Source organism: Tinamus guttatus, unplaced genomic scaffold (genome assembly GCF_059628265.1).
Source record: "Tinamus guttatus ecotype Peru unplaced genomic scaffold, ASM5962826v1 Tinamus_guttatus_pri_ptg001175l, whole genome shotgun sequence".
Lineage (NCBI taxonomy): Eukaryota > Metazoa > Chordata > Aves > Tinamiformes > Tinamidae > Tinamus > Tinamus guttatus.
The window spans coordinates 1-27,385 of record NW_028289709.1 but is presented as its reverse complement, the minus strand read 5'-3'; the positions used below and the strand labels follow the sequence as shown (position 1 = coordinate 27,385).

General features: G+C 68.5%; 2 protein-coding genes and 1 pseudogene across 2 annotated transcripts; all 3 read right to left on the bottom strand.

Moving 5' to 3' along the window:
* Positions 1-466: 466 nt before the first annotated feature.
* On the bottom strand, positions 467-9,599 carry RBM23 (RNA binding motif protein 23). Its single transcript, XM_088538793.1, has 14 exons — positions 9,567-9,599; positions 9,424-9,507; positions 8,671-8,718; positions 8,518-8,570; positions 8,285-8,335; positions 7,631-7,771; positions 6,124-6,177; positions 5,877-5,994; positions 4,915-5,067; positions 3,784-3,921; positions 3,463-3,528; positions 2,046-2,244; positions 1,302-1,394; positions 467-555 (listed from the first exon to the last, which is right to left on the bottom strand). The coding sequence occupies exons 1-14, from the start codon at positions 9,597-9,599 to the stop codon at positions 467-469; spliced, it is 1,320 nt and encodes a 439-aa protein (XP_088394919.1).
* Positions 9,600-10,625: 1,026 nt separating this feature from the next.
* On the bottom strand, positions 10,626-21,612 carry LOC148590652 (protein arginine N-methyltransferase 5-like). Its single transcript, XM_088538791.1, has 17 exons — positions 21,471-21,612; positions 21,267-21,385; positions 21,060-21,145; positions 20,533-20,670; positions 19,846-19,964; positions 19,714-19,763; positions 18,986-19,149; positions 17,490-17,648; positions 16,936-17,013; positions 16,798-16,856; positions 16,093-16,215; positions 15,096-15,271; positions 14,405-14,514; positions 13,707-13,800; positions 13,035-13,151; positions 12,376-12,440; positions 10,626-10,782 (listed from the first exon to the last, which is right to left on the bottom strand). The coding sequence occupies exons 1-17, from the start codon at positions 21,608-21,610 to the stop codon at positions 10,630-10,632; spliced, it is 1,950 nt and encodes a 649-aa protein (XP_088394917.1). The 5' UTR covers positions 21,611-21,612; the 3' UTR covers positions 10,626-10,629.
* Positions 21,613-23,048: 1,436 nt separating this feature from the next.
* LOC148590651 (proteasome subunit beta type-5-like) lies at positions 23,049-27,188 on the bottom strand (annotated as a pseudogene).
* Between the last annotated feature and the right edge of the window lie 197 nt (positions 27,189-27,385).

Here is a 27,385-nt window from a genome sequence, read left to right as displayed (position 1 = left end):
TGACCGCGGGAGGCCCCGCCCCTCCACGCACTCCCACTCCCTTCGCGGGAGGCCCCGCCCCGCCAGGGGACGGGGCCGTGGTGAGGAGGGGGGGCGGGGCCGTCGCGGGGAGGGGGGCGGAGCTTCCCCTCCGCCGGGGGCGGGGCCGTGTTACCTGCGGGGGGGAGAGCGGTGGTGGGGAAGGGGGCGGGGCCAGCGCCGCCCCCCTTTATAGACGGGCTCCAGGCTCCGCCCACAAGCCGGGCCACGCCCCCCACAGCCCCCACCCCTTCCTAGCCGGCACAGCCAGACCCCCGCCCATAGCACCGCCCCCCGCCCATAGCACCGCCCCCCGCCCATAGCACCGCCCCCCGCCCATAGCACCGCCCCCCCGCCCATAGCACCGCCCCCCCGCCCATAGCACCGCCCCCACCCCTGCAGACTCCGCCCCCCCGAGGCCCCGCCCCCCCCCCAGGCCCCGCCCCGCTCACATGGTGTGGGGGGAGAAGAGCCCCGAGAGCTGCAGGCACTGCGAGGCCAGCGTCTGCGAGGCCAGGTTGAGCGCCGGGCTCAGCGCTGATTGGCCGCGAGAGAGAGGGGGCGTGGTCAGCGCGGGACACGCCCCCGGCCCGGGGAGACCCCGCAGGGACCCATAGGGACCCCATAGGGACCCCCTAGGGACCCCCATAGAGCCCCATAGGGACCCCCATAGAGCCCCATAGGGACCCCATAGAGCCCCATAGGGACCCCCATAGAGCCCCATAGGGAGCCCCCAGCCCCATGGAGACCCCTTAGGGACCCCCATAGAGCCCCATAGGGACCCCCATAGGGCCCCCATAGGGACCCCATAGAGCCCCATAGAGCCCCATAGGGACCCCCATAGAGCCCCATAGAGCCCCATAGGGAGCCCCCAGCCCCATGGAGCCCCCCTAGGGATCTCCCTGCCCCATAGAGACCCCATTGCCCCCCACAGGGAACCCCCCCACCGCATAGAGACCCCATGGAGACCCCATGGGGACCTCCCCGCCCCACAGGAACCCCCTTGGAGACCCCCCAGCCCCATGGAGACCCCACAGGGGCCCCCCAGCCCCACAGAGAGCCCACAGGGACCTCCCTGCCCCACAGGAACCTCCCTGCCCCATAGAGGCCCCACAGGGACCTCCCTGCCCCATAGGCGCCCCATAGGGACCTCCCTGCCCCACAGGGAACCCTTGGGCCCCTCCCCAGCCCCATAGCCCCCCCATACCGCCCCATAGTCCCCCCATACCACCCCATAGCCGCCCCATAGCCCCCCATAGCCCCCCATAGCGCCCCGCGCTCACCGGTGAGGGCGGCGGGGTTGAGGGCGCCGAGGGGCAGAGCCCCATTGAGCTGCAGGGCGGCCTGGGCCGGGCCGGGGAGCTGCAGCCCCGAACCTGGGGGGAGGCGTGGGGCAGCACGGACCCATGGGACCCATAGGGACCCATAGGGAGCCATAGAGACCCATAGGGAGCCATAGGGAGCCATAGGGACCCATAGGGAGCCATAGGGAGCCATAGGGAGCCATAGGGAGCCATAGGGAGCCATAGGGAGCCATAGGGACTCATGGGACCCATAGGGAGCCCCTGGGACCCACAAGGAGTCCTGGGAGCTGCCCAGACCCACTGGGACCCACAGGGAGCCCCTGGACCCCCCATAGCGCCCCATAACTGCCCCCCAACCCCCCACAGCTGCCCCCAACCGCCCCATAACCCACTGCATAACCCGCCCCCCAGCCGCCCCATAGCCGCCCCACAGCCCGCCTCACAACCTGCCCCATAACCTGCCCCATAGCCGCCCCATAGCCGCCCCATAGCCACCCCATAGCCCGCCCCATAGCCCGCCCCATAGCCTGCCCCATACACCCCATAGCCGCCCCATAGCCCGCCCCATAACCCGCCCCATAGCCGCCCCACAGCCGCCCCACAGCCCGTACCCTCGGCCAGCTTGGCCATGAGCTGCAGCCGCCCCATAGCTGCCCCATAGCTGCCCCATAACCCGCCCCATACACCCCATAACCTGCCCCATAGCCGCCCCATAGCCCGTACCCTCGGCCAGCTTGGCCATGAGCTGCAGCCGCGCGGGCGCCCCGGCCAGGTCGGCGCCGTCGTCGGGGCCGTCGGGGAAGGTGACGTCGGTGGAGCCGTCGGGGCGCTCGGTCACCTGCCCCACGCGCATGGGGCGCCCGGCCAGCTCGAAGCCGTTGAGCTGCTCCAGCGCCCGGCGCGCACACTCGGCCTCGGAGAACTGCGGGGACGGGGACACCCGCGGGAGGGTGACACCAACACCCGGCGGGAGGGTGACACCAAGAACCATGGGGTGGGGGACAGCAACACCCAGCAGGAGGGTGACACCAACACCCGTGGGGTGGGGAACAGCGACACCCAGCGGGAGGGTGACAGGGACACCCGGCGGGACGGTGACACCAACACCCGGCGGGAGGGGGATGGCAACAACCGTGGGGTGGGGGACGGCGACACCCGTGGGGTGGGGGACAGCAACACCCAGCAGGAGGGGGACACTGACACCCGTGGGGTGGGAGAGAGTGACACCCGACGGGAGGGTGACACCAACACCCGGTGGGACAGTGACACCAAGAACCATGGGGTGGGGGATGGCGACACCCGGGGGGTGGGGGACAGGGACACCCGGCAGGAGGGTGACAGGGACACCCGGCGGGAGGGTGACACCAAGAACCATGGGGTGGGTGACACCAACACCCGGCGGGAGGGTGACACCGACAACCATGGGGTGGGGGAGAGTGACACCCGGCGGGAGGGGGATGGCAACAACCGTGGGGTGGCAGACACTGACACCCATGGGGCGTGAACACTCGGCCTCGGAGAACTGCGGGGGATGGCAACACCCGCGGGAGGGTGACACCAACACCCGTGGGGTGGGGGACAGCGACACCCGGCGGGAGGGTGACACTGACACCCGTGGGGTGGCGGACACCAACACCCATGGGATGGGAGACACTGACACTCATGAGATGGGTGACACCAACACCCAGTGGGAGGGTGACACCGACACTCAAGGGGTAGGTGACACCAACACCCAGGAGCAGGGTAACACCGACACCCATGGCATGGGGGACAGGGACACCTGGCGCGCGGGTGACACCCAGACCTATTGGTTGGGTGACACTCACACCCGGTGGGTGGGGGACACCAACACCCATTGGTCGGGTGACACTGACATCTATGGCAATGACATCTATGGGGTGGGTGACAGCAACACCCACTGCTTGGGTGGCGCCAACACCCGGCAGCTGGGTGACAGCGACAGCCATCAGCCGGGGGACACCAACACCGGGTGGATGGGTGACACCAACACCCGGAGGGCAGGCGGCACCAACACCCGTGAATGGGGGGTCACCAACACCCGTGAATGGGGGGGGGGGGGTCACCAACACCCGTCGGCGGCGGTCGCAACACCCGGCGCGCGGGTGACGCGGGGACGCACCGTGATGAAGCCGTAGCCCTTGGACTGGCCGCTGTCGGGGTCCCGCATGAGCACGATGCTGTCGATCTGGGGGGTGGGCGCCGTGAGACCCACGGCTGCCCCACGGAGCCCGCCCGGCCCCAGAGACACCACCCGGCCCCATAGATCCCACCCAGGCCCCATAGATCCCACCCGGCCCCATAGACACCACCCAGGAGGCCAACAGAGACCCCTGGAAGCCCCCCAGGCCACCCCGTTCCCCAACAAGCGCCGCGGTGGCACCGTGGGTCCCGCCGTGGGTCCCGCCGTGGGTCCCGCCGTGGGTCGCGCCGTGGGTCGCACCTTCCCGAAGGGCTCGAAGATGCCCCGCAGCATCTCCTTGGTGATGTTGCAGTGCAGGGAGCCCACGTAGAGCCGCATGGGGCCCCCGCTGCCCTTCTGCAGGTTGTTGGCCATGGCCGCCAGCCGGTTCTTCTCAGCCTGGGGGCAGAGAGGGGCTGGGGGCGGCGCCCGGACCCACGGCGGCCTCCCCGGACCCATAGAGACCTCCCCGGACCCACAGCGACCCAACGAGCCCCATAGAGACCCAACCAGACCCATAGAGACCCAACCACAAGACCCAGATGGTGATGGGACCCCATAGAAACCATCATCCATGACCAACCTAAGGCCTCCCTGGCCCCACGGCGGCCTCCCCGGACCCATAGAGACCTCCCCAAACCCATAGTGACCCAACCAGCCCCACATGAGCCCAACCAGCCCCATAGAAACCCAACCAGCCCCATAGAGACCCAATCACAAGACCCAGATGGTGATGGGACCCCATAGAAACCATCATCTTTGACCAACCCAAGGGCTCCCCAGCCCCACAGCCACCTCTCCAGACTCATGGGGACCTCCCCAGCCCCATAGCGACCTCCCCACCCCCATAGAAACCCAACCAGCCCCATAGAGACCCAACCACAAGACCCAGATGGTAACGGGACCCCATAGAAACCACCATCCTTGACCACCCCAAGGCCTCCCTGGCCCCACGGCGGCCTCCCCAGCCCCATGGCGACCTCCCCAGCCCCATAGTGACCCAACCAGCCCCACACGAGCCCAACCAGCCCCATAGAAACCAAACCAGCCCCATAGAGACCCAACCACAAGACCCAGATGGTGATAGGACCCCAGAGAAACCACCATCCTTGACCAACCCAAGGCCTCCCTGGCCCCACGGCGGCCCTCCCAGCCCCATGGGGACCTCCCCAGCCCCATAGCGACCTCCCCAGACCCATAGCGACCCAACCAGCCCCATAGAGACCCAACCAGCCCCATAGAGACCCAACCACAAGACCCAGATGGTGATGGGACCCCATAGAAACCACCATCCTTGACCACCCCAAGGGCTCCCCAGCCCCATAGCGCCCTCCCCAGCCCCATAGCACCGTCCCCAGCCCCATAGCGCCCTCCCCGCCCCATAGCGCCCACCTGCGAGGCCTGCACGATGATGGGCACCCCCAGCAGCCGCTGCCCCGTGAGGCCGATGGCCAACGGCACCGACTGGATCTCGCAGAACTCCACGTAGGCGATGCCCTTGGAGCGGCGCGAGTTCCGGTCCGAGATGATCCGGACATCCCGAACCTGGATATGGAGACATGGGGACAATGGGGACACCGCGGGGACACGGGGACACAGGGGGGATGCGGGGACATGGGGACACGGGGACGCGATGCCCTTGGAGCGGCGCGAGTTCCGGTCCGAGATGATCCGCACATCCCGAACCTGGATATGGGGACATGGGGACAATGGGGACAATGGGGACATGGGGACACCGGGGGGAGCTGCTCAGCAGCCTCAACAGCCCCGTGGGGGCCTCAAATGCCTCTTGGTGGCCTCGGGTGACCCAAGGAGGCCCCATGATAGTCTCAATATCCCCTTGGTGGCCTCAAAGGTCCCGTGGTGGCCTTGGTGGCCTCGTGGTGGCTTCTATGGCCTCTTGGCGGCCCCTTGGTGGCCCCGTGGTGGCCTCAGTGGCCCCCCATGGTGGCCGCCAGGAAGCCTCGTGGTGGCCTCAGGTGACCCAAGGGGGCCCCGTGGTGGTGTCAATGCCCCCTTGGTGGCCTTGGTGGCCTCGTGGTGGCTTCTATGGCCTCTTGGTGGCCTCAGTAGCCCCATGGTGGCCTGCAGGAAGCCTCGTGGTGGCCCCGTGGTGACCCGAGGATGCCCCGTGGAGGCCCCCAGGCCACTTAGGGCCCCCTCGGGCACTTTGGTGGCCCCATGTGGAACGGGGAGGCCCAGGTCCCCCCTTGGCGGCCTCCACGTCCCCACGGTGGCTCCACGTGGCACAGGGAGGCCGCGGGACTCTCCGGAGGCCGCGGAGGCGCCGCGGTCGCGGTGACGCGGTTGTCGCGGTGACAACGCGGCGGTCGCGGCGGTCGCGGTCCCCCCACCTTCCCCACGGCGGAGAAGAAGTCCTCCAGGTCGCGGGGGCGGATGCGCGCCGCCAGCTGCATGCAGAACACGGTGCGCGCGTCGCGCTCCTCGGGGCTCAGGCTGCCCAGCGGCTCCCTGCGGGGACACCGCGACGACGGCACCGTCACCGCGACGATGTCACCGTCACCACGGCGATGTCACCGCGACGATGTCACCACGGAGATGTCACCGTCACCGCGGCGACGTCACCGCGCCGTCACTCACCGCGCGGGGCTCTTGTCGCGGTACAGGGGGCTCTTGCTGTGGCCGAAGCGGCGCCTGGAGGCACAAGGGACACGTTGGGGACACGTTGGGGACATGAAGGACACGTTGGGGACGCGCTGGGGACACGTTGGGGACACGTTGGGGACACGTTGGGGACATGAAGGACACGTTGGGGACGCGTTGGGGACACATTGGGGACACGTTGGGGACACGTTGGGGACATAGGGGGACACACTGGGGACACGAGAGACGCGTTGGGGACACGTAGGGGACACATTAGGGACATGAGAGACACATTGAGGACATAGGGGGACGCATTGAGAATGCATCGGGGACGCACTGGGGACACAGGGGATGTGTTGGGGACACGTTTGGGACAGGAGAGGATGCGTTGGGGACACATTGGGGACATGAAAGACACGTTGGGGACACGTTGGGGACATGAGAAGCGCGTTGGGGACATGGGGGACACACTGGGGACACATTGGGGACATAGGGGGACACACTGGGGACACATTGGGGACACGAGGAACACATTGGGACACGTTGGGGACATGAGGGACGCGTTGGGGACATTGGGGACACGTTGGGGACAGAAGGCGCCCAGGGCAGGGTTGTTTGTTCTGGAAATGCAGGAAAAGAGGGTGGAAACGGGGAGAAATAGGGGGAAAAGGGGGGAAACGGGACCAGCGGGGACAGGAGGGGACAGGAGACACCCGGGGTGACAAGGACGGGCCAGGAAGTGACAACGCGTGACAAAAGGTGACAGGAGGTGGCGGAGAGTGACAAGGACTGACAAAAAGTAACAAACAATGCTAAAAAGTGACAAAATAGTGGCAGGAGATGACACGGGATAACGATGACATGACATGGGGTGACAAAAGGTGACAAAAGGTGACAACAACGTGTCAGGGAGCGGCAAGGAGGTGACAAGGAGCGCCAGGGAGTGACAAAAAGGTGACAGGAGACGGCAGGAGGTGACAAGCGGTAACAACGGGGTGACAAAGGGTGACAACGGGTGACAACGGGTGACAACAAGGACACAGGAGCTGACACAGAAATGAGGGGGACGTGACAGTAGGTGACAAAGTGGTGACAAGAAAACACTAAATGTACAAAGGGGTGACAGAAACTGACAACAAGTGACAGGAAATGACAGGACATGCCCAACGGTGACAAAGAGATGACAAAGAACTGACAGGTAATGACAGGAAATAACAAACAATAACAACGATGTGACTAGGACTTAACAAAAGGTGACAAAAGGCGCCAAGAAGCCAACAGGAGGTGACAAGCGGGTGACAGGAGACAGCAGAGGGTGACAGGAGGGGACAAGGAACTGACACGGGGTGACAGGAACTGACACGGGGTGACAGGAACTGACAACGGGTGACAGGGAGGTGACACAGGACGACACAACGTGACAAGCGGTAAAAAGCGAGTGACAAAAGGTGACGAGGGCGGAGCCAGGGTAACGACAGGCGGTCACAGCCGCGCGCGGCGGTACCTGGCGCGGTCGTCGCGGCGCCGCTCCCGGCTGCGGCTGCGGCTGCTCCGGCGCCGCTCGCGGCTGCGATGGCGGCTGCGACGCTCCCGGTCCCGCTCCCGATCCCGGCTGCGGCTGCGGCGGCGCCGCTCGCGCTCCCGGCTGTGCGGGACGTCACCCGGCGTCACCGCGACGGCACCGCGATGTCACCCGGCGTCACCGCGACGGCACCGCGACGTCACCCGGCGCCACCGCAACGTCACCCAGCATCACCGTGACATCACCGCGACATCACCCAGCATCACCGCGACGGCACCGCGATGTCACCCGGCATCACCCAGCGTCACCGCGACATCACCCCGACGTCACCGCGACAGCACCGCGACGTCACCCGGCATCACCCCGACGTCACCCAGCGTCACCCCGGTGTCACCGTGACATCGCCCCGACGTCACCCGACATCCCCGCGACGTCACCGCGACGTCACCCCGACGTCACCCGACGTCACTGTGACGTCACCCAGCGTCACCCCGACATCACCCGGCGTCACCATGATGTCACCCGGTGTCACCCCAACGTCACCCTGACATCCCCGCGACGTCACCCGGCGTCACCACAACATTGCCCCAATGTCACCCCGATGTCACCGTGACGTCACCCGGCGTCACCGCCCACCTGTGTCTGTGCTCGCGGCTCCGGCTGCGGCTCCGGCTCCGCTTCTTCCTGCTGCCCAAAACCCGGGAAAACAGCCGGAATCAGCCCCGAGAACCCCCAAACAGCCCCGGTTTACCCCCAAATCCCCCGTTTCCACCCCAAATTCTGCATTTCCCCCCCAAAAGCCGCTCCCCGTTCCCGAAACCGTCAACAGCCCCAAAAAGCCGGGAATTCCGGCCGAGATCCGGGCTCACCTGCTCCCGCCGCCGCCCTCCTTCTTGGCCTCCTTGTTCTGCTCCTCGGCCGCCTGTTGCGGGGACAGCGGTGACAACAGCCGGACACCCCCGTTCCGCTGCTTGTTGCCCAAACCGCCCCAAAATCGCCCTTTCTGCACCCAAAATCCTCACCTGCGTCGCGGGGGCCTCAGGCGGCAGCTTGGAGGGACCCGGCTGGGCCTGGGGGACAGGACGGGGGTCACGGTGTGCCCAAAACCACCCGGAACGGCCCCAAAACAGCCCCAAAACGGCCCCAAACCCCCGGAAACGGCCCCAAAACCACCTGAAACCGCCCAAAACAGCCCCGAAACCCCCAAAACAGCCCTGAAACCACCCGAAACGGCTCCGAAACGGCCCCAAAAGGCCCCCAAACCACCCCAAAAGGCCCCAAAACCACCCAAAACGGCCCCCAAACCGCCCCAAAACCACCTGAAACCACCCCAAACCGCCCCGAAACCCCCCAAAACCCTCCAAACGGCCCCAAAACCACCCGAAACGGCCCCAAAACCACCCGAAACAGCCCCAAACCGCCCCAACCCGACGCTTCCTGCCTTCATGGAGCGCCTGCTGCTGAAATAACCCCAAAATGCCTTAAAATGACCCCCAAATACCCCAAAGTGGGCCCGAAATGCCTAAAAAAAAGCCCAACTCCTGCCAAAACGGGCGCAGAAAATCCCCAAATGCCCCTAAATTCCCCAAAATGACCCCGAAAGCGTCAGGGGGACCCAAGGCCCCCCCAGAAGCCTCAAAACAGCCTGAAATGGCCCCCAAACTCCCCCCAAAACCTCTGATTTCATCACACGGGCCCCAAACCCCCTGGAATTTGCCCCAAAACACGCGGGATCGGCCCAAACTCCCCGGAATTGGCCCCAAAAGCGGCCCCACCTCCTCCTTCTTGTAGGGCGCCTCCAACATGGCCTCGATGACGATGTCGAAGTCGTCCGACGTCATGGCGTCCGCCGGGGCCTGCTGACGTCAGCGGTGACGTCACCGCGCCCCCCGTGACGTCACCGCCCCCCCCCCCCCCCGTCACTCACCGGGTTGGAGCCCCCCGGCTCCATGTTGGGGTCTGGGGGGGGGCGGGGGGCGGCCCCCTGACGTCACCGAAGGGGCGGGGCACGGAGGGGTCTCCGGGGGCTTCCTGCGGGGCGGGGCGGGCACGGTGACGTCATCAGCGGGCCCCAAAACGCCCTGTTTTGCACCAAAAATGCTGCCTCCCCCCCCCCCCACCCCCAAGGGGAACCTGGGCTCCGTGGGGGGGAGGGGACACAGGCCCCGCCCCCTCCAAGCCCCGCCCCCTCCAAGCCCCGCCCCATTCCCCCCCCGCCCCGCCCTCACGGGCACCCCCAGACGCAGGGGGGACCCAAAGCCCCGCCCCTTCCCCTAGCCCCGCCCCTTCCCCTAGCCCCGCCCCCCCAGCGCGCCCCCCGCCCGCGGCACGGTGAGGCCCCGCCCCCTTCCGCGGAGGGGCGGGGGGAGCCGCGCGCCGCGCATGCGCACTCCACCCTCCCCCTTCCGCCTCGCGGCGCTCCCCCCCCCCCACCCGCTCCCGCTCCCTCCCGCCGCGACCCCCCGCTCCCCGCCGCGGCGCTGACGTCACCGCCGGTCCCGTGACGTCAGCGGCGCCGCTGGAAGCCCCTCACCGGCTCCGGCGGCGGCGGCGGCGGCGGACGCGGCGCTCAAGATGGCGGCGGCCTCCAGAACCTTCCCCCTCCCCCCGCCCCGCCCCGCCGCGCCTGCGCGCCGCGCGCCCCGCCCCTCCCGCCCCCCTGGGGCCGCCCCGCACGCCCATTGGCCGGCGCCGGCGCGCGGGGGCGGGGCCCGCGCGGGGCTGGCCCGGCGCTCATTGGCGCGCCGGCGCCGGAGCCGCGCGCTGATTGGCCGCGCCGCGCGGGAGGGCGGGCGCAAGCCGGGGGCGGGGGAAGCGGCGCGCTGTTGCCAGGGCAACGCGGCCTAGCGGCTCGCGCGGCCGCGGCGAAGCCCGCGCTAAATTGGCCGTTTCCCCCGTTTTTCACGGCCGTTTTTCACGGTTTTTTCCCCCCAAAAACGCGCCCCGGGGCGGAGGTGGAAGCAAGAGGAGCGTTTATTGTCTCAGAGGCCGATGGTGTAGGAGCGGCCCGCGGGGTTGTGCAGGGCCGAGCAGGCGGGCGCCGTCACGGCCCACTCGTACCAGACCTTGCGGGCGGCGCTGCAGCGCCAGAACGAGACGGCCACGTCCTCCCCGGCGAGGACGGGCACGGGCTGCTGCGGGGGAGAGGGGAGCGGGGTGAAAACGGGGGAAACGGGGGGAAAATGGGGGGGGAAAATGGGGAGAAAACGGGGGGAAACGGGGGGGAAATGGGGAGAAACGGGGGGAAAATGGGGGGGAAATGGGGGGAAACGGGGGAGAAACGGGGGGAAAATGGGGAGAAACGGGGGGAAAATGGGGGGAAAATGGGGGGAAACGGGGGAGAAACGGGGGGAAAATGGGGAGAAACGGGGGGAAAATGGGTGAAAATGGGGAGAAACGGGGGGGAAACGGGGGGAAAACGGGGAGAAACGGGGGAGAACGGGGGGAAACGGGGGGAAACGGGGGGGGAAAATGGGGAGAAACGGGGAGAAACGGGGGAGAAACGGGGGGAATACGGGGGGAAACGGGGGGAAAACGGGGGGGGAAAATGGGGGGGAAACGGGGGAGAAACGGGGGGAAAATGGGGAGAAACGGGGGGGGGAAAATGGGGAGAAACGGGGAGAAATGGGGGAAAAACGGGGTGAAAACGGGGAGAAACGGGGGGAAAATGGGGGGAAACGGGGAGAAACGGGGGAGAACGGGGAGAAACGGGGGGAAAACGGGGAGAAACGGGGGGAAAACGGGGGAGAACGGGGTGAAAACGGGGGGAAAATGGGGGGAAACGGGGGGAAAAGGGGGGGAAACGGTGAAAACGGGGGGAAAATGGGGGAAAACGGGGAGAAACGGGGGAGAACGGGGAGAAACGGGGAGAAACGGGGGGAAAACGGGGGGAAAATGGGGGGAAACGGGGGAGAACGAGGAGAAAATGGGGGGAAAATGGGTGAAAATGGGGGGAAAACGGGGGGAAAACGGGGGGAAACGGGGGAGAATGGGCGGAAAACGGGGAAAAACGGGGTGAAAACGGGGGGAAAATGGGGGGAAACGGGGTGAAAATGGGGGGAAACGGAGTGAAAACGGGGGGAAACGGGGGGGGAAAATGGGGAGAAACGGGGGAAAAACGGGGGGAAACGGGGTGAAAACGGGGGGAAACGGGGGGAAAACGGGGAGAAACGGGGGAGAACGGGGAGAAACGGGGGAAAACAGGTGAAAATGGGGTGAAAACGGGGAGAAACGGGGTCAGAACGGGGAGAAATGGGGTGAAAACGGGGAGAAGCGGGGTCAGAACGGGGGGAAAATGGGGAGAAACGGGGGGAAAATGGGCTCAGAAGGGGGGAAAACGGTGTGAAAACAGGGAGAAACGGGGTGAAAATGAGGGGAGAAACAGGGTCAGAAGGGGGGAAAATGGGGAAAACGGGAAGAAACGAGGGGAAAATGGGGTGAAAACGGAAAAATGGGGATAAACGGGGAGAAACAGGGTCAAAAAGGGGGGGCAACAGGATTAAAATGGGGGGAAATGGAGGAAACGGGGTCAAAATAGGGCAGAACAGAGCCGGAATGGGGGAAAACACGGTCAAAATAGGGAGAAATGGGGTTGAACGGGGTCAAAATGGGGCAGAACGGGGTCAAAATCGGGGGAAATGGGGTTGAAACGGGGAAAAGGGGGTCGAAATGGCGGCAGCGGGGTCCGCCCGCAGGCCCCGCCCCAAGATGGCGGCGGGGGGCGGTACCTTGAGCGGGAAGAAGATGGGGAACCAGGAGAACATCCCGGGGGAGTGGGTCTCGGGGCGGATACCTGCGGGGGGCGGGGCTCAGCCGGGACACGCCCCCTCCGGCCGAGCCCCGCCCCCTCCGGCCATTGACCCCGGCTCACCAAACCCCGCCCCTTCATCCAACCCCTCCCCCTCCGCATAGCCCCGCCCCTTCCCCCCCAACCCCCCTTTGTTGCTCCCTGCCTCAAGCCCCGCCCTCCCCAAGCCCCGCCCACCTCCCCCTCCACCCCCCCTTCACCGTGTTCCCATAGACCCGCCCCAGGCCCCGCCCACAGGCTCCTCCGAAGCCCCGCCCCCATCAGGCCCCGCCCCACGCACTCAGGGTCACCCCCGGGTACAGGCCCCGCCCCCCCTTTGGCCCCGCCCCCCCTTGGCCCCGCCCCACGCACTCAGGGTCACCCCCGGGTACAGGCCCCGCCCCCTCCAGGCCCCGCCCCACGCACTCAGGGTCACCCCCGGGTACAGGGTGCTCTCGAACCAGCCGCCCCCGCCCCCGTTAGGCCCCGCCCCCCCGTTAGGCCCCGCCCCCTCCAGGCCCCGCCCACGCACTCAGGGTCACCCCCGGGCACAGGCCCCGCCCCCTTTGGCCCCGCCCCCTCCAGGCCCCGCCCACGCACTCAGGGTCACCCCCGGGTACAGGGTGCTCTCGAAGTAGCCGGCGAAGCCGTGCAGGGCGGCGCGGGCGGCCGCGCGGAACCGGAGCTCCGCCCACCGCGCGTTGTCCGGGGCGCCCGCTGGGGGCGGGGCCGCGCGCGTCACGCCGGGGGGCGGGGCCATGGCCGCGGCGCCGCGCCCTCCACAGGACACCACCCCCTCCCCCCTCGTGACGTCACCGGGGGGGCGGGGACAGCCGCGGCACCGCCCCCTCCCCTCCACAGGACACCACCCCCCCAGCACCGCCCCCTCCCCTCCTCGTGACGTCACCGGGGGGGCGGGGCCACGGGACGGCCGCGGCGCCGCCCCCTCCCCGGGACACCCCCCCCCGGCGCCGCCCCCTCCCCTCCTCGTGACGTCACTGGGGGCGGGGCCACGGGACGCTGCGGGTGCCGCCCCTGCCTCCACCCCCTCCCCTTTTTGTGACGTCCCCCCCCCAATCCCCTCCCTCTGCCCCTCCCTCCACCCCGTGGGTGTGGCCTGACATCACCGCCCCCAGCCCCGCCCCCTACACCCGCCCCCGTTGCCCCGCCCCCTCTGTGGGCACCTCCCCCGCGCCCCCGCCCCCTCGTGGGCGTGTCCCGGTCAGGCCCCGCCCCCCGGTGGGCGTGTCCCGGTCGGGCCCCGCCCCGCACCTGGCCGGGGGTGCTGGAAGGTGAAGCAGGGCTGGGGCGGGGCCACCTGGTGGTAGTTGTGGAGCCGCACGACGTAGGGGGTCTCGAAGGGGGCCTGCCCCATAGAGACCCATAGCGAACCCTGCCCCACGGCCTGCCCCATAGCGCAACCCATAGAGAGAGACCCATGGGTACCGCTGCCCCATAGCGCGACCCATAAATACCCATGGGTACCGCTGCCCCATAGAGCGACCCATAGATACCATGGACAGCCCTGCCCCACAGAGCGACCCATAGAGACCCATAGGTACCGCTGCCCCATAGAGTGACCCATAGAGAGACACCCATAGGTACCGCTGCCCCATAGAGCAACCCATAGACACCCATAGATACCGCTGCCCCATAGAGCGACCCATAGAGAGAGACCCATGGGTACCGCTGCCCCATAGCGCGACCCATAGAGAGACACCCATAGGTACTGCTACCCCATAGTGCGACCCATAGAGAGAAACCCATGGGTACCGCTGCCCCATAGCGGGACCCATAGCAAACCCTGCCCCACGGCCTGCCCCATAGACAGCCCTGCCCCACCGCCTGCCCCATAGCGGGACCCATAGATACCGCTGCCCCATGGCCGGCCCCATAGACACCACCCCCATCCCGCCCCCCCCTCCCGCCCCACACCCCACCCCACACCCCGCCCCCCCCCCGCCGGTCACCTCGGGGTCGCGGTCGCGCTCCCGGCAGGCCCGGACCTCGTTGTAGAGCTTGGAGGACGAGATGGGCGCCAGGAAGGACGTGTAGTCGCAGGGGATGCTCACGCCCCCCGCTGCGGGGCAGCGCCGTCAGCCCCGCCGCGACCCACGGCGACCCGCGGATCCCCACGGCGACCCGCATCCCGCCCCATAGCGACCCACAGGGACCCACGGCGACCCACAGGGACCCACGGCGACCCACATCCTGCCCCATAGCGACCCACAGATCCCCACGGCGACCCACACATCCCCATGGCGACCCACACATCCCCATGGTGACCCACATCATGCCCCATGGCGACCCACAGGGACCCACGGCGACCCGCATCCCACCCCCATAGCGACCCACACATCCCCACGGCGACCCACATCCTGCCCCATGGTGACCCACACATCCCCACGGTGATCCACATGCCACCCCACAGCGACCCACGTCCTGCCCCACAGTGCCCCACATCCCGCCCCACAGTGCCCCACACCCCGCCCCACAGCCCACCCCACATCGCCCCACATCCTTCCCCACCTCCCGCCCCATAGCGCCCCACACCCCGCCCCATAGTGCCCCACCTCCCGCCCCACATCCTGCCCCATAGCGCCCCACACCCTGCCCCATAGTGCCCCACACCCCGCCCCACAGCGCCCCACATTGACCCACGTTTCAGGCAGGGCTCCGCCCCGTCCAGGCACTCCGGCGCCAGCTCGTTGTCCCCGAACGACCCCAGCAGCTCCGACACCAGCAGGTCGGCCGGGACCGGGGGCCGCCAGCGCCGCATGTCCCCGCCCACCACGGTGACCGCCGCCCCCCACAGCTCCCGCTGCCAGCTCTGCAGCCTGGGCGGGGCCACAGGGGGCGGGGCCAGAGGAGCAGGGATCAGCCCCATAGATCCAACCCAGCCCCATAGATCCCAGCGCAGCCCCATAGATCCAACCCAGCCCCGTAGATCCCAACCCAGCCCCATAGATCCAACACGGCCCCATAGACCCCAACACGGCCCCATAGATCCAACAGAGCCCCATAGACCCCAACGGAGTCCCATAGATCCAACCCAGCCCCATAGATCCCACCCCGGCTCCATAGATCCAACGCAGCCCCATAGACCCACATCAACCCCATAGACCCAACTGGATTCTGTAGACTGGAACCCAACCCCACAGACCCCAACTCAGCCCCATAGACCCAAATCAACCCCATAAACCCAACCCAGCCCCACAGACCCGGCCCCATAGACCAAACGCAGCCCCATAGACCCAACCCAACCCCATAGACCCAACGGGATGCTGTAGACTGGAACCCAACCCTACAGACCCCATAGACCCCAAGTTAGCCCCGTAGACCCCAAGTCAACCCCATAGACCCAAATCAACCCCATAGACCCAACCCAGCCCCACAGACCCCATAGACCCCAACTCAGCCCCATAGACCCCAACCCAGCCCCATAGACCCAACTGGATTCTCTAGACTGGAACCCAACCCCACAGACCCCATAGACCCCCAACCCAGCCCCATAGACCCACATCAACCCCATAGACCCAACCCAGTCCCATAGACCCAACCCAGCCCCACATCAACCCCATAAACCCAACCCAGCCCCACATCAACCCCACAGACCCCGCCCCACAAACCCACCCCCAGGCCCCGCCCCCCCGCTCACGTGACCACGGCGCTGGGGTTCTTCTCCACGGCGTAGACCCGCACGCGCCGCCCCGCCCGCCGCGCCGCCCGCAGCGTCGCCGTCACCAGCGGCCCCCGCCCGGCGCCCAGGACCAGCACCACCCTGGGGGGGGGGCACTTGGGGGGCGCCCCACGGAACGGGGGGAGCCCCATGGAGGGGCCTGTGGGGCGCCCCATAGAACGGGGGGTGCCCCATGGAGCGTGGGGAGCCCCATGGAGGGGCCCATAGAACGGGGGGAGCCCCATAGAACGGGGGGTGCCCCATTGATGGGGCCTGTGGGGCGCCCCATGGAACACGGGGAGCCCCATGGAACGGGGGGAGACCCATGGAGGGGCCTGTGGGGCGCCCCATGGAACACGGGGACCCCCATGCAGGGGCCTATGGGGCGCCCCATGGAACACAGAGACCCTGGGGTGCCCCATAGAGAGCTCTGTGGGGCACCCCATAGCACATAAGGACCCCACAGGGCCCCATAGAGGGGCCTATGGGACTCTGTGCAGTGCCCCATAGCCACCCCATAGAAAGCTCTATGGGGCTCTGTGGGGCGCAGCCTGCCCCATAACTGCCCCCTGGCTGCCCCACAGCCACCCCATGGCCGCCCCACATCCCGCCCCACATCCCGCCCCACATCCCGCCCCACATCCCGCCCCACATCCCGCCCCACATCCCGCCCCCCGCACTCACTGCTCGTTCGTGTCCTTCTCCTCCTCGGGCACCCGGTCCAACAGGCACCTATAAATGGCCTGGGGAGGGGGCGGGGCAAGGGGCGGGTCAGGGGGGGGCGTGTCCTCCCCGGCCCCGCCCCCCGGAAGCCCCGCCCACCTCCTGGTACTGCGAGTACTTGACCGGGTCCTTCTCGAAGACCTCGTACGTCTGCGACTCCAGGTTGTCCATGAGCGGCTGGGGGCGGGGCCGCGTCAGGACACGCCCCCTCCCCGCGGCGCCCCGCCCCCGGACACGCCCCCCGAGGGGCAGCGCAGGGAGGGGGCCGCCCCCCCGGAGGGAGGCCCCGCCCCCGAGGCCCCGCCCTCACGGGAACACCCACCCCCAGGGGAGGCCCCGCCCCCAAATGAGGCCCCGCCCCCAAATGAGGCCCCGCCCCCATTCCTGGGCTTCCCCCCTCCTCCAGCCCCCCCAGCCCCAGCTCCCACAAAGGGGATGATCAACCGTGTGACCCCGCCCCCCGGCAGGAGGCCCCGCCCCCACGAGACCCCGCCCCAAATGAGGCCCCGCCCCCTTCCTTAGCGCTCCCACCCCCCCCACGCACCCCAGCCCCAGCTCCCACAAAGGGGGTGGGCAACCCCCGAGGCCCCGCCCCCCAGACGAGGCCCCGCCCCCCAGACGAGGCCCCGCCCCCCGGGGGAGGCCCCGCCCACCTGCAGCGGCGCCTGCAGATAGTCCTCGTATCCGCGCGCGAAGATCTCGTAGGGCGACGGCGCCGGGCGGCTCTGCCCGAGGTGCTCCAGGTACTGCAGGTAGCAGCCCAGGGGGCGGCCGTGCCGGGGGGCGCCGCACAGCACCAGCTGCACGTCCAGCTGTAATAGGGAGAATGTGTGGGGCAGCCCCAGAGCGCCCCATAGCCCCACAGCCGCACAGGACCAGCTGCACGTCCAGCTGTGATGGGGGGAACGAGATGTGTGGGGCAGCCCCATAATGCACCATAGCGCCCCAGAGCGCCCCGTAGTGCCCCATAACCCACAGAACCAGCTGCACGTCCAGCTGCAACGGGGGGAACGGGATGTGTGGGGCAGCCCCAGAGCGCTCCATGGCTGCCCCATAGCATCCCCATAACCCACAGCACCAGCTGCACGTCCAGCTGCAATGGGGGGAGAGTGGAATGGAATGTGTGGGGCAGCCCCATAGCCCCACAGCATCCCCATAGCCCCACAGCACAAGCTGCACGTCCAGCTGTGGGGGGAACGGAATGAGATGTGTGGGGCAGCCCCATAGCACCCCATAGCGCCCCATAGTGCCCCATAGCGCCCCATGGCTGCCCCATAGCCGCACAGCACCAGCTGCACGTCCAGCTATGATGGGGGGAACGGAATGAAATGTGTGGGGCAGCCCCATAGCCCCACAGCGTCCCCATAGCCGCACAGCACCAGCTGCACATCCAGCTGCAACGGGGGGAGAGTGGAATGTGTGGGGCAGCCCCAGAGCGCCCCATAGTGCCCCATAGCGCCCCATAGCCCCACAGCACGAGCTGCACGTCCAGCTGCAATGGGGGGAACGGCATGAAATGTGTGGGGCAGCCCCAGAGCGCCCCATAGCGCCCCATAGTGCCCCATAGCGCCCCATAGCCCCACAGCACGAGCTGCACGTCCAGCTGCAATGGGGGGAACGGCATGAAATGTGTGGGGCAGCCCCAGAGCGCCCCATAGCGCCCCATAGTGCCCCATAGCGCCCCATAGCCCCACAGCACGAGCTGCACGTCCAGCTGTGGGGGGAACGGAATGAGATGTGTGGGGCAGTCCCAGAGCGCCCCAGAGCGCCCCATAGTGCCCCATAGCGCCCCATGGCTGCCCCATAACCCACAGCACCAGCTGCACATCCAGCTGCAATGGGAATGTGTGGGGCAGCCCCATAGTGCCCCATAGCGCCCCATAACCCACAGCGTCCCCATAGCGCCCCATAGCCGCACAGCACCAGCTGCACGTCCAGCTGTGGGGGGAGAATGTGTGGGGCAGCCCCATAGCCCCCCATAGCCCCCCATAGCGCCCCATAGCCACCCCACATCTCCCCCACCTGCAGCAGCCACCCCACCAGTCTCTGGTGCACCCGTCCCAGCACGGGGAAGCCCCAGCCCCACAGCACCCCATAGCCGCCCCACACCCGCCCCATAGCGCCCCACATCTCCCCATAGCCGCCCCACCTGCAGCAGCCGCCCCACGAGGCGCTGATGGGCCCGTCCCAGCACGGGGAAGCCCCTCTTGTTGCTCAGGAACAGCCCCGTGGGCAGCAGCGCCGCCCGCACCGGCTCCCCCAGCCACCGCTCCAGGGCCGGCGCCGACGGCAGGTCCGGCCCCACCTCCAGCGCTGGGGGCGGGGTCACGAGGGGGACACGCCCCCCGCCGCTGCGCCCGGCCCCGCCCACAGGGCCCAGGCCCCGCCCCTGCCCCCCCAGCCCCTCCCATTGGTGGCGTCCCCCCCAGACCCTCCTATACAGACACCAGGCCCCGCCCACATGGCCCAGGCCCCGCCCCCAGCCCTGCCCCCAGGCCACGCCCATTGGTGAGATCCCCCCAGACCCTCCTATAGACACCAGGCCCCGCCCACAGGGCCCAGGCTCCGCCCCCACCCCAAGCCCCTCCCATTAGCAGGATCCTCCCCAGACACTTCTATGGAGACACTAAGCCCCGCCCACAATGCCCAGGCTCCACCCTCCCAAGCCCCTCCCATTGGCCAGATCCCCCCAATCCCTTCCAGGCCCCGCCCACCGTGCCCAGGCCCCGCCCACGACCCTCCAGGCCCCGCCCACCACCCTCCCCCTCCCCACCAGGACCCCCCCCGGTTTTCAGCAGCCCCGCCCCCCGCAGGCCCCACCCCCCTCAAGCCCCGCCCCCTCAAGCCCCGCCCCCCGCAGGCCCTGCCCCCGCTCACCCAGCCCCAGGCGCTTGTTGTAGTCGCAGAGGGTGCGGAAGTTGTGCCACCTGCGGGGGGCGGGGTCAGGGGCGTGGCCAGGCCCAGGCCCCGCCCCCTTTGGCCCCGCCCCCTCGTGGCCCCGCCCCTCACCAGAGCCACGTCCGGTCGTCGGCGTCGCCGTCGCCGTCGGCCCCGCCCCCCCGCGGCTCGTTGCTGATGACGTCATCGCGGGCGTCCTCGGGCGCCACCAGCGGCACCCGCAGCCACAGCTGGGGAGGGGGCGGGGTCAGCGCCGAGCCCCGCCCCCCCCGCGGGAGCCCCGCCCCCATCCCGGCGCCTCCCGCCCCCATCCCGCCCCATTCCCGGTCTATCCCATCCCCCTTCCCGTCATTGCCATCACTCCCATTTCCGTCATTCCCATTCCCACCATTCCCCTCACTCCCGTTCCCGTTCCCGTCGTTCCCGTCATTCCCATTCCCGTCATTCCCATCATTCCCATCGTTCCCGTGATTCCCATTCCCGTTCCCATTCCCATCATTCCTGTCATTCCCATCCCCATTCCCATCATTCCCATTCCCCATTCTCATTCCCATCACTCCCATCCCCATTCCCATTCCCATCGTTCCCGTGATTCCCATTCCCGTTCCCATTCTCCTCATTCCCCTCATTCCCGTCATTCCCATTCCCATCACTCCTGTCATTCCCGTTCCCATTCCCCTCATTCCCATCATTCCCGTCATCCCCATTCCCGTCATTCCCATCACTCCCGTCATTCCCATTCCCCTCATTCCCCTCATTCCCATCATTCCCGGTATTCCCATCATTCCCGGTGCTCACGGCCGCTCCGTGCTGCCCCCCCGTCAGGCTCCCGCACAGGATCCGGGCCAGGTTGGCTCCGCCCCCTTCCGGCCCCAGCGGCACCAGCAGCGCCGGGAGCCCCAGGTAGGCGCCGAACTGGAGCTCCTGGAGGAGGGCCTGGGGGCGGGGCAACGCGTGGGGCGGGGCCAGCGCGTGGGGCGGGGCCAGCGCGTGGGGGCGGGGCCAGCGCGTGGGGGCGGGGCCTGGGGGCGGGGCCAGCGCGTGGGGACGGGGCCAGAGCGGGGGGCTGGGCCAGCACGTGGGGGTGGGGCCTGGGGGCGGGGCCAGCGCGTGGGGGGCGGGGCCCGCGGGTGTGGGGCAGGGCATGGGGGCGGGGCCAGCGCGTGGGGGCGGGGCAGGCACATGTGGGCGGGGCCGGCACATGGGGGGCGGGGCCTGGGAGTGGGGGGCGGAGCTGGGGGCGGGACTCCCACGCGGGGGGCGGGGCCTGGGGCTGGGGGCGGGGCTGGGGGCGGGACCCGCAGGCGGGGGGCGGGGTCACTGACGGCCTCGGCGTTCCGTCGCTCCTGCTCCAGCGGCGAATCCGGGCGGATCCACGGGGAGACCTTCCCCACGATCAGGGTGTTCCAGTCTGGGACAACGGGGACAACGGGGGGACATTGGGGACAACGGGGACCCCGCGGGGGGCGGGGCGGCCGCGCTGGCCCCGCCCCGCGTGACGTCACGGCGCGGGGGGCGGGGCGTGTCCTCACCCCTCCCGGAGAGCAGCAGGTCCGAGCGCGTGAGCGGCCCCGGGCGCCCCCGGGCCGGGTCCGCCCGGAACTCGCGGCGCTGGCGCGGGTGGAACACCGGCATGCACAGGAAGTCGAACCTGCCGCGCCGGAAGTGGCGTCAGCCGCCGCCGCCACGTGGGGCGCCGCCGCTTCCCGCCGTTTCCCGGTTTTGGCGGGACTCACCCCTGCCGCGCCACGGCGCCCAGCGTGCCCGCCACTTCCGGCACGCAGCTCAGGTCCCGCCCGCTGGACACGCGCGCGCTTCCGGCCGCCATCCCGGGACCGGGAGCGGGAGCCGCCGCCGCCGCCGCTGCCGCCGCCATCGCTGCCGCCGCCCCACCCCTTCCGGCCCCTGCGCCCCGCCCCTTCCGCTGCACTGCGCGCGCTGCACCAATGGCGGCGCGTTGCCCCTAGCGACGGCTCCGCCAATGGGGACGCGTTGCCCCTAGCGACGGCTCCGCCAATGGCCGCGCGTTGCCCCTAGCGACGGCTCCGCCAATGGCGGCGCGTTGCCCCTAGCGACGGCTCCGCCAATGGCCGCGCGTTGCCCCTAGCGACGGCTCCGCCAATGGCGGCGCGTTGCCCCCAGCGACGGCTCCGCCAATGGCGGCGCGTTGCTCCCAGCGACGGCTACGCCAATGGCGGCGCGTTGCCCCTAGCGACACGTTCCCCCCCCCGTCGCAGGCGCAGCCAATCAACGCCCGCAGCGACGGCCCCGCCCCCCGCACAGGCCACGCCCCCTCCCCGCTCCCAACAGAAGCCCATTGGGTAGAAGGGGTTTTTATTGGGGGCGTGAGGCCCCGCCCCTGCACCGGGGTCACCGAGGGGACACCGGGGGGTCACGGGGTCACCACGGGGCTGTTGTTGGTGTCACCAATGACGTCACCGGGGGTTCCCAGGGTCACCAATGACGTCACCGCGGTCACTAATGGCCGCGCGTTGCCCCTAGCAACGGCTCCGCCAATGGCGGTTTCTCACCCCCAAAAACCGCCTTTTTCCCCCCAAAAGCACCGCCCCGCCCCCCCCCGGCTCGTTAACTCTGGCCCCTAATGACGTCCGAGAGGGCGGAGCCGCGCGGGGAGGCGGGTGACGTCATGGGCGTGGCCTCCCCCGCCACCGCCCCTCCATTGAGCACACAGGACACCAGAGCCAACAGGGAACCTTTATGCAAATGAGCAGGGGGCGGGGCTCCGGCGAAGCGCTCGCAGCCCCGCCCCCGGGGCCGCCAAGATGGCCGCCGCTTGGGGCAGGGGGATCCACGAACAACATGGCTGCCGCCGGACGCCATCTTGACGGGGCGGGCGCGGAGACCCCTCCTCAACATGGCCGCTGCGGGGGGAACGAGGCCGCTGTCATGGCCGCCCGCGTGGCCAACATGGCCGCCACCCCCAACCAAGATGGCCGCCACCCCCAGCCCCCCAACCAAGATGGCCGCCACCCCCAACCAAGATGGCCGCCACCCCCAGCCCCCCAACCAAGATGGCCACCACGCCCCCATTGCAGTGGCCATCTTGGCACGGCAGCCATCTTGGCACGGCGGCCATCTTGGTGCAGTGACCATCTTGGCATGGTGGCCATCTTGGCACGGCAGCCATCTTGGCGCAGCGCCCATCTTGGCACCTCCCCGCCCCCCGCGGCGGCCATCTTGGCATGGCGGCCATCTTGGCACAGCAGCCATCTTGGCGCAGCAGCCATCTTGGCGCAGGGCCCGCGGCCATCTTGTCCCCCCCGCCCCCCGCGACGGCCATCTTCCCTCACCCGTCACGGCTCCTCCTCCTTGTCGTCCCCGTCGCCGCCATCTTGGCCCACGTCCTCGCAGGCCACGCGGCGCCAACCCGCCCGGCCCCACCAGGTAGACGGTGACGCGGCCGCCCGAGTAGGCGTCGCGCCGGGCGGCGCGCAAGATGGCGGCGCGCGCCAGCCCCACGGCGGCCTCGGGCGTCATGGCGGCCGCGTAGCCCCGGTCCAGGACCCCGTACGCGTAGGGCGCCCCCGAGCCCACGGCGAAGGCCTGGCCGGGCACGCGGGTGCCCTCGCTGTCCACGTAGTACAGACCTGGGGGGCACAATGGGGCGCTATGGGGCGCTATGGGGCGCTGTGGGGCGCTGTGGGGCACGTGGGGACCCACAACCCGACCCACAACCCGGCCTGGGGCCCCCCAACCTCCAACCCAACCTACCTTGGGGGTCCAGACACCTCCAACCTAGTCAGGGCTCTCCAGACCAGAACCACCAACCCCATCCGATCGGGGTCTCCAGCCCCACACGTCCCCCAGCCCCACAACCTCCGTAACCCCCAGCCCCACAACCTCCACGTCCCCCAGCCCCACAACCTCCATATCCCCCAGCCCCACACCGCCCCACGGCTGCCCCACACACTCACCAGGCCTGCACTTGTCCCATCCGCAGATCTTAGTGCCCACATTCCGGTCTCCCCAGCCCACAACCCGCCATGTTCCCTCCTCCCCAGACCCACGGCTGCCCCACATCACCCCACATCACCCCACACATCACCCCACACTCACCGGGCCCCCTCTTGTCCCATCCGCAGATCATGGTGCCCATGCTCAGCCCCATGCCCTTGTACCCGTACACCATGTTGGCCAGCAGCCCCATAGCTGCCCCATGGCTGTTCTCCAGCCCCATGGCTGCCCCACGGCCGCCCCACACACTCACCGGGTCCCCGTTTGTCCCATCCGCAGATCATGGTGCCCATGCTCAGCCCCATGCCCTTGTACCCGTACACCATGTTGGCCAGCAGCCCCATGGCCGCTCCCCAGCCCCATGGCTGCCCCACATCACCCCACACACTCACCAGGTCCCCTCTTGTCCCATCCGCAGATCATGGTGCCCATGCTCAGCCCCATGCCCTTGTACCCGTACACCATGTTGGCCAGCAGCCCCATGGCTGCCCCATGGCTGCCCCACATCACCCCACACATCACCCCACACATCACCCCACGTGTTCCCCACACTCACCGGCCCCCTCTTGTCCCATCCGCAGATCATGGTGCCCATGCTCAGCCCCATGCCCTTGTACCCGTACACCATGTTGGCCAGCAGCCCCATGGCCGTTCTCCAGCCCCATGGCTGCCCCATGGCTGCCCCACATCACCCCACACACTCACCAGGCCCCCTCTTGTCCCATCCGCAGATCATGGTGCCCATGCTCAGCCCCATGCCCTTGTACCCGTACACCATGTTGGCCAGCAGCCCCACGGCCGTTCTCCAGCCCCATAGCTGCCCCATGGCTGCCCCACATCACCCCACACGTCACCCCACACACTCCGGGTCCCCTCTTGTCCCATCCGCAGATCATGGTGCCCATGCTCAGCCCCATGCCCTTGTACCCGTACACCATGTTGGCCAGCAGCCCCATGGCTGTTCTCTAGCCCCATGGCTGCCCCATGGCTGCCCCACACATCACCCCACACACTCACCGGGTCCCCTCTTGTCCCATCCGCAGATCATGGTGCCCATGCTCAGCCCCATGCCCTTGTACCCGTACACCATGTTGGCCAGCAGCTTGGACGCGGCCGCCACGGTGGCCGGCTCCTTGTTGCGCAGCCGGTGCACGCGGACCTGCCGCGCCAGCAGCCGCTGCCAGAAGCTGCAGTCCGGCGGCGCCGCCCGCCATGGTGCCACAGCAGGGCCCCGCTCAGCTCCAGGACCTTGTGCACGGTCTGCGACGCCACGTAGGCGCCCGCCGTGGCGCGGGAATCCACCGCGACAACCACGCCGTGATCGAACTGTGGGAGAAAGGAGATAATGGGGTCAATGAGATCCGTGGGGTGCCCCATAGATCCACGTAGGCGCCCGCCGTGGCGCGGGAGTCCACGGCCACCACGACGCCGTGGTCGAACTGTGGGGAGAATAGGGAACAAGAGAGATAACGGGGTCAATGAGATCCATGGGGTGCCCCATAGATCCACGTACGCGCCCGCCGTGGTGCGGGAATCTACCGCGACAACCACGCCGTGGTCAAACTGTGGGGAGAAAATGGGACATGGGGGTCACCAAGAGCCATGGGGAGCCATGGGGAGCCCTAGAGACCCGTGGGGAGCCCTAGAGATCCACAGGGAGCCCTAGAGATCCAGGGGAGCCCTGGAGATCCATAGGGAGCCTAGAAATCCATAGGGAGCCCTAGAGATCCAGGAGGAGCCCTAGAGATCCATGGGGAGCCCCTAGAGATCCAGGGGGAGCCCTAGAGATCCAGGGGGGGCCCTAGAGATCCAGGGGAGCCCTAGAGATCCAGGGGGGCCTGGAGATCCGTGGGGAGCCCTAGAGATCCGTGGGGAGCCCTGGAGATCCGTGGGGAGCCCTAGAGATCCAGGGGGAGCCCTAGAGATCCACGGGGGCCCTAGAGATCCAGGGGAGCCCTAGAGATCCATGGGGAGCCCTAGAGACCCATGGGGAGCCCTAGAGATCCAGGGAGCCCTAGAGATCCAGGGGGAGCCCTAGAGATCCAGGGGAGCCCTAGAGATCCAGGGGAGCCCTGGAGATCCATGGGGAGCCCTAGAGATCCAGGGGGAGCCCTAGAGACCCATGGGGAGCCCTAGAGATCCAGGGGAGCCCTAGAGATCCAGGGGGAGCCCTAGAGATCCAGGGGGAGCCCTAGAGACCCATGGGGAGCCCTAGAGATCCAGGGGAGCCCTAGAGATCCGTGGGGAGCCCCAAGGATCCATGGGGACCCCCAGGGATCCATTGGGAAGCCCTGGAGAACCCTCAGGCCCTCCTGGACATTCACCAGGAGCCCTGGGGAGCCATTGGGGAGCCCTAGAGATCCCCCAGGGGATCCCCCGGGACCCGCCATGGGGCTGGGGGATCCACTATGGGCTGGGGGATCCGCTATGGGGCTGGGGGACCCGCTATGGGGCTGGGGGTCCCCCGGGCAGCGCCCGGCCCCACAGCACCCACGGGGATCCCCACTCAGGACCCCACGGGGCCCTATAGGCCAAGACCCTCTAGCCCCATAGCGCCCTGCGGGGGCCCCTATGGGACCTTATAGGCCCAAAGAACCTTAAGAGCCCCCATGTGAGACCCTATGGCACCCCCTTCAGGACTCCCACAGATGATCCTGGAGTACCATGAGACCTTAGTAACCCCCATAGCTGATCCTATGGACCCCATAGGGTCTTGAGAACTCCCACAGATGACCCCATAGCCCCATAGGACCTTAGGAACCCCAGTACCCGACCCTATGGCCCTCATAGCACCTCAGGAATCCCCATGCGAGACCCTGTAGCCCCTTAAGGATCCCCATACCTGATGTTATGGACTCCATAGGACCTTAAGGTCCCCCAGAACTGACCCTAGAACCTTATAAGACCTTAAAGCCCCCATACCCACATATTGTATAGCCCCTCAAGGCCCCCATACCTGACTCTATGGGCCCCGTACAACCTTAAAGCCCCCACACCTGACCCTATAGCCCTACAACATCTTAAAGCCCCCATACTCAACCTCATAGTGTCTCCAACTCCCTATATATAATTGTATAGATCTATAGGAACTTAAAACCCTCAAAGCCCAACTCTATAGCTCTATAAGATGCTAAAGCTCCCTGTACTCGACTCTATAGGCCCCATAGCCCCTCCCGGCCCCCGTCCATGACCCCTACGGGCCCCATAGCCCCTCACGACCCCCCCATAGCCGACCCTATGGGCCCCACAGCCCCTCCAGGCCCCCCGTCCATGACCCCTCCGGGCCGCCGTCCCCCGGCCCCGCCCACCTTGAAGGCCAGCGTGGTGGTCCCGTGCAGCAGGTGGATCCCGGGGCCGCCGGGGGGGGCCGCCCCCCCGCCGAGGGGCGGGGCCAGCGCCGGGGGCGCCGCGAGGTCGCGGGGGGCGCCCAGGAGCGGCGCGGGGGGCTCCTCGGCGCGGGCCACGCTCGCCAGCGCCATCTTGGAATGGGGCAGCCGCGCGCACGCGCATAAAGGGGGCGGCGCCGCGGCCGCCGGAAGCCGCCGCCGCCATGTTGGGCGCGGGCAGGCGCCGCCGGGACGGGGCGGTGCCGCCGGAAGCCGCCGCCGCCATGTTGGATGCGGGCAGGCGCCGCCGCGCATGCGCGGGGGCAGCGCGGACAGCGGCGGGGCTGTGG

Bases quoted from the DNA above. Each gene is read 5' to 3' on its own strand.
- RBM23 (XM_088538793.1), bottom strand. From the start codon at position 9,599: ATGGAGCCGGGGGGCTCCAACCCGGTGAGTGAC. The intron at 6,178-7,630 runs GTACCGCCGCGC...TTGTGCCTCCAG, and splicing joins CGCCGCGACGACCGCGCCAG to GCGCCGCTTCGGCCACAGCA. The intron at 2,245-3,462 runs GTGCGTCCCCGC...CCGTCCCCGCAG, and splicing joins AGGGCTACGGCTTCATCACG to TTCTCCGAGGCCGAGTGTGC.
- LOC148590652 (XM_088538791.1), bottom strand. From the start codon at position 21,610: ATGGCGGCGGCAGCGGCGGCGGCGGCGGCTCCCGCTCCCGGTCCCGGG. The intron at 19,764-19,845 runs GTGAGGGGCGGG...CGCCCCCCGCAG, and splicing joins GACGACCGGACGTGGCTCTG to GTGGCACAACTTCCGCACCC. The intron at 13,152-13,706 runs GTGCGGGGCGGG...CCCCGCCCCCAG, and splicing joins CTTCCAGCACCCCCGGCCAG to CGGGCGCCCCGGACAACGCG.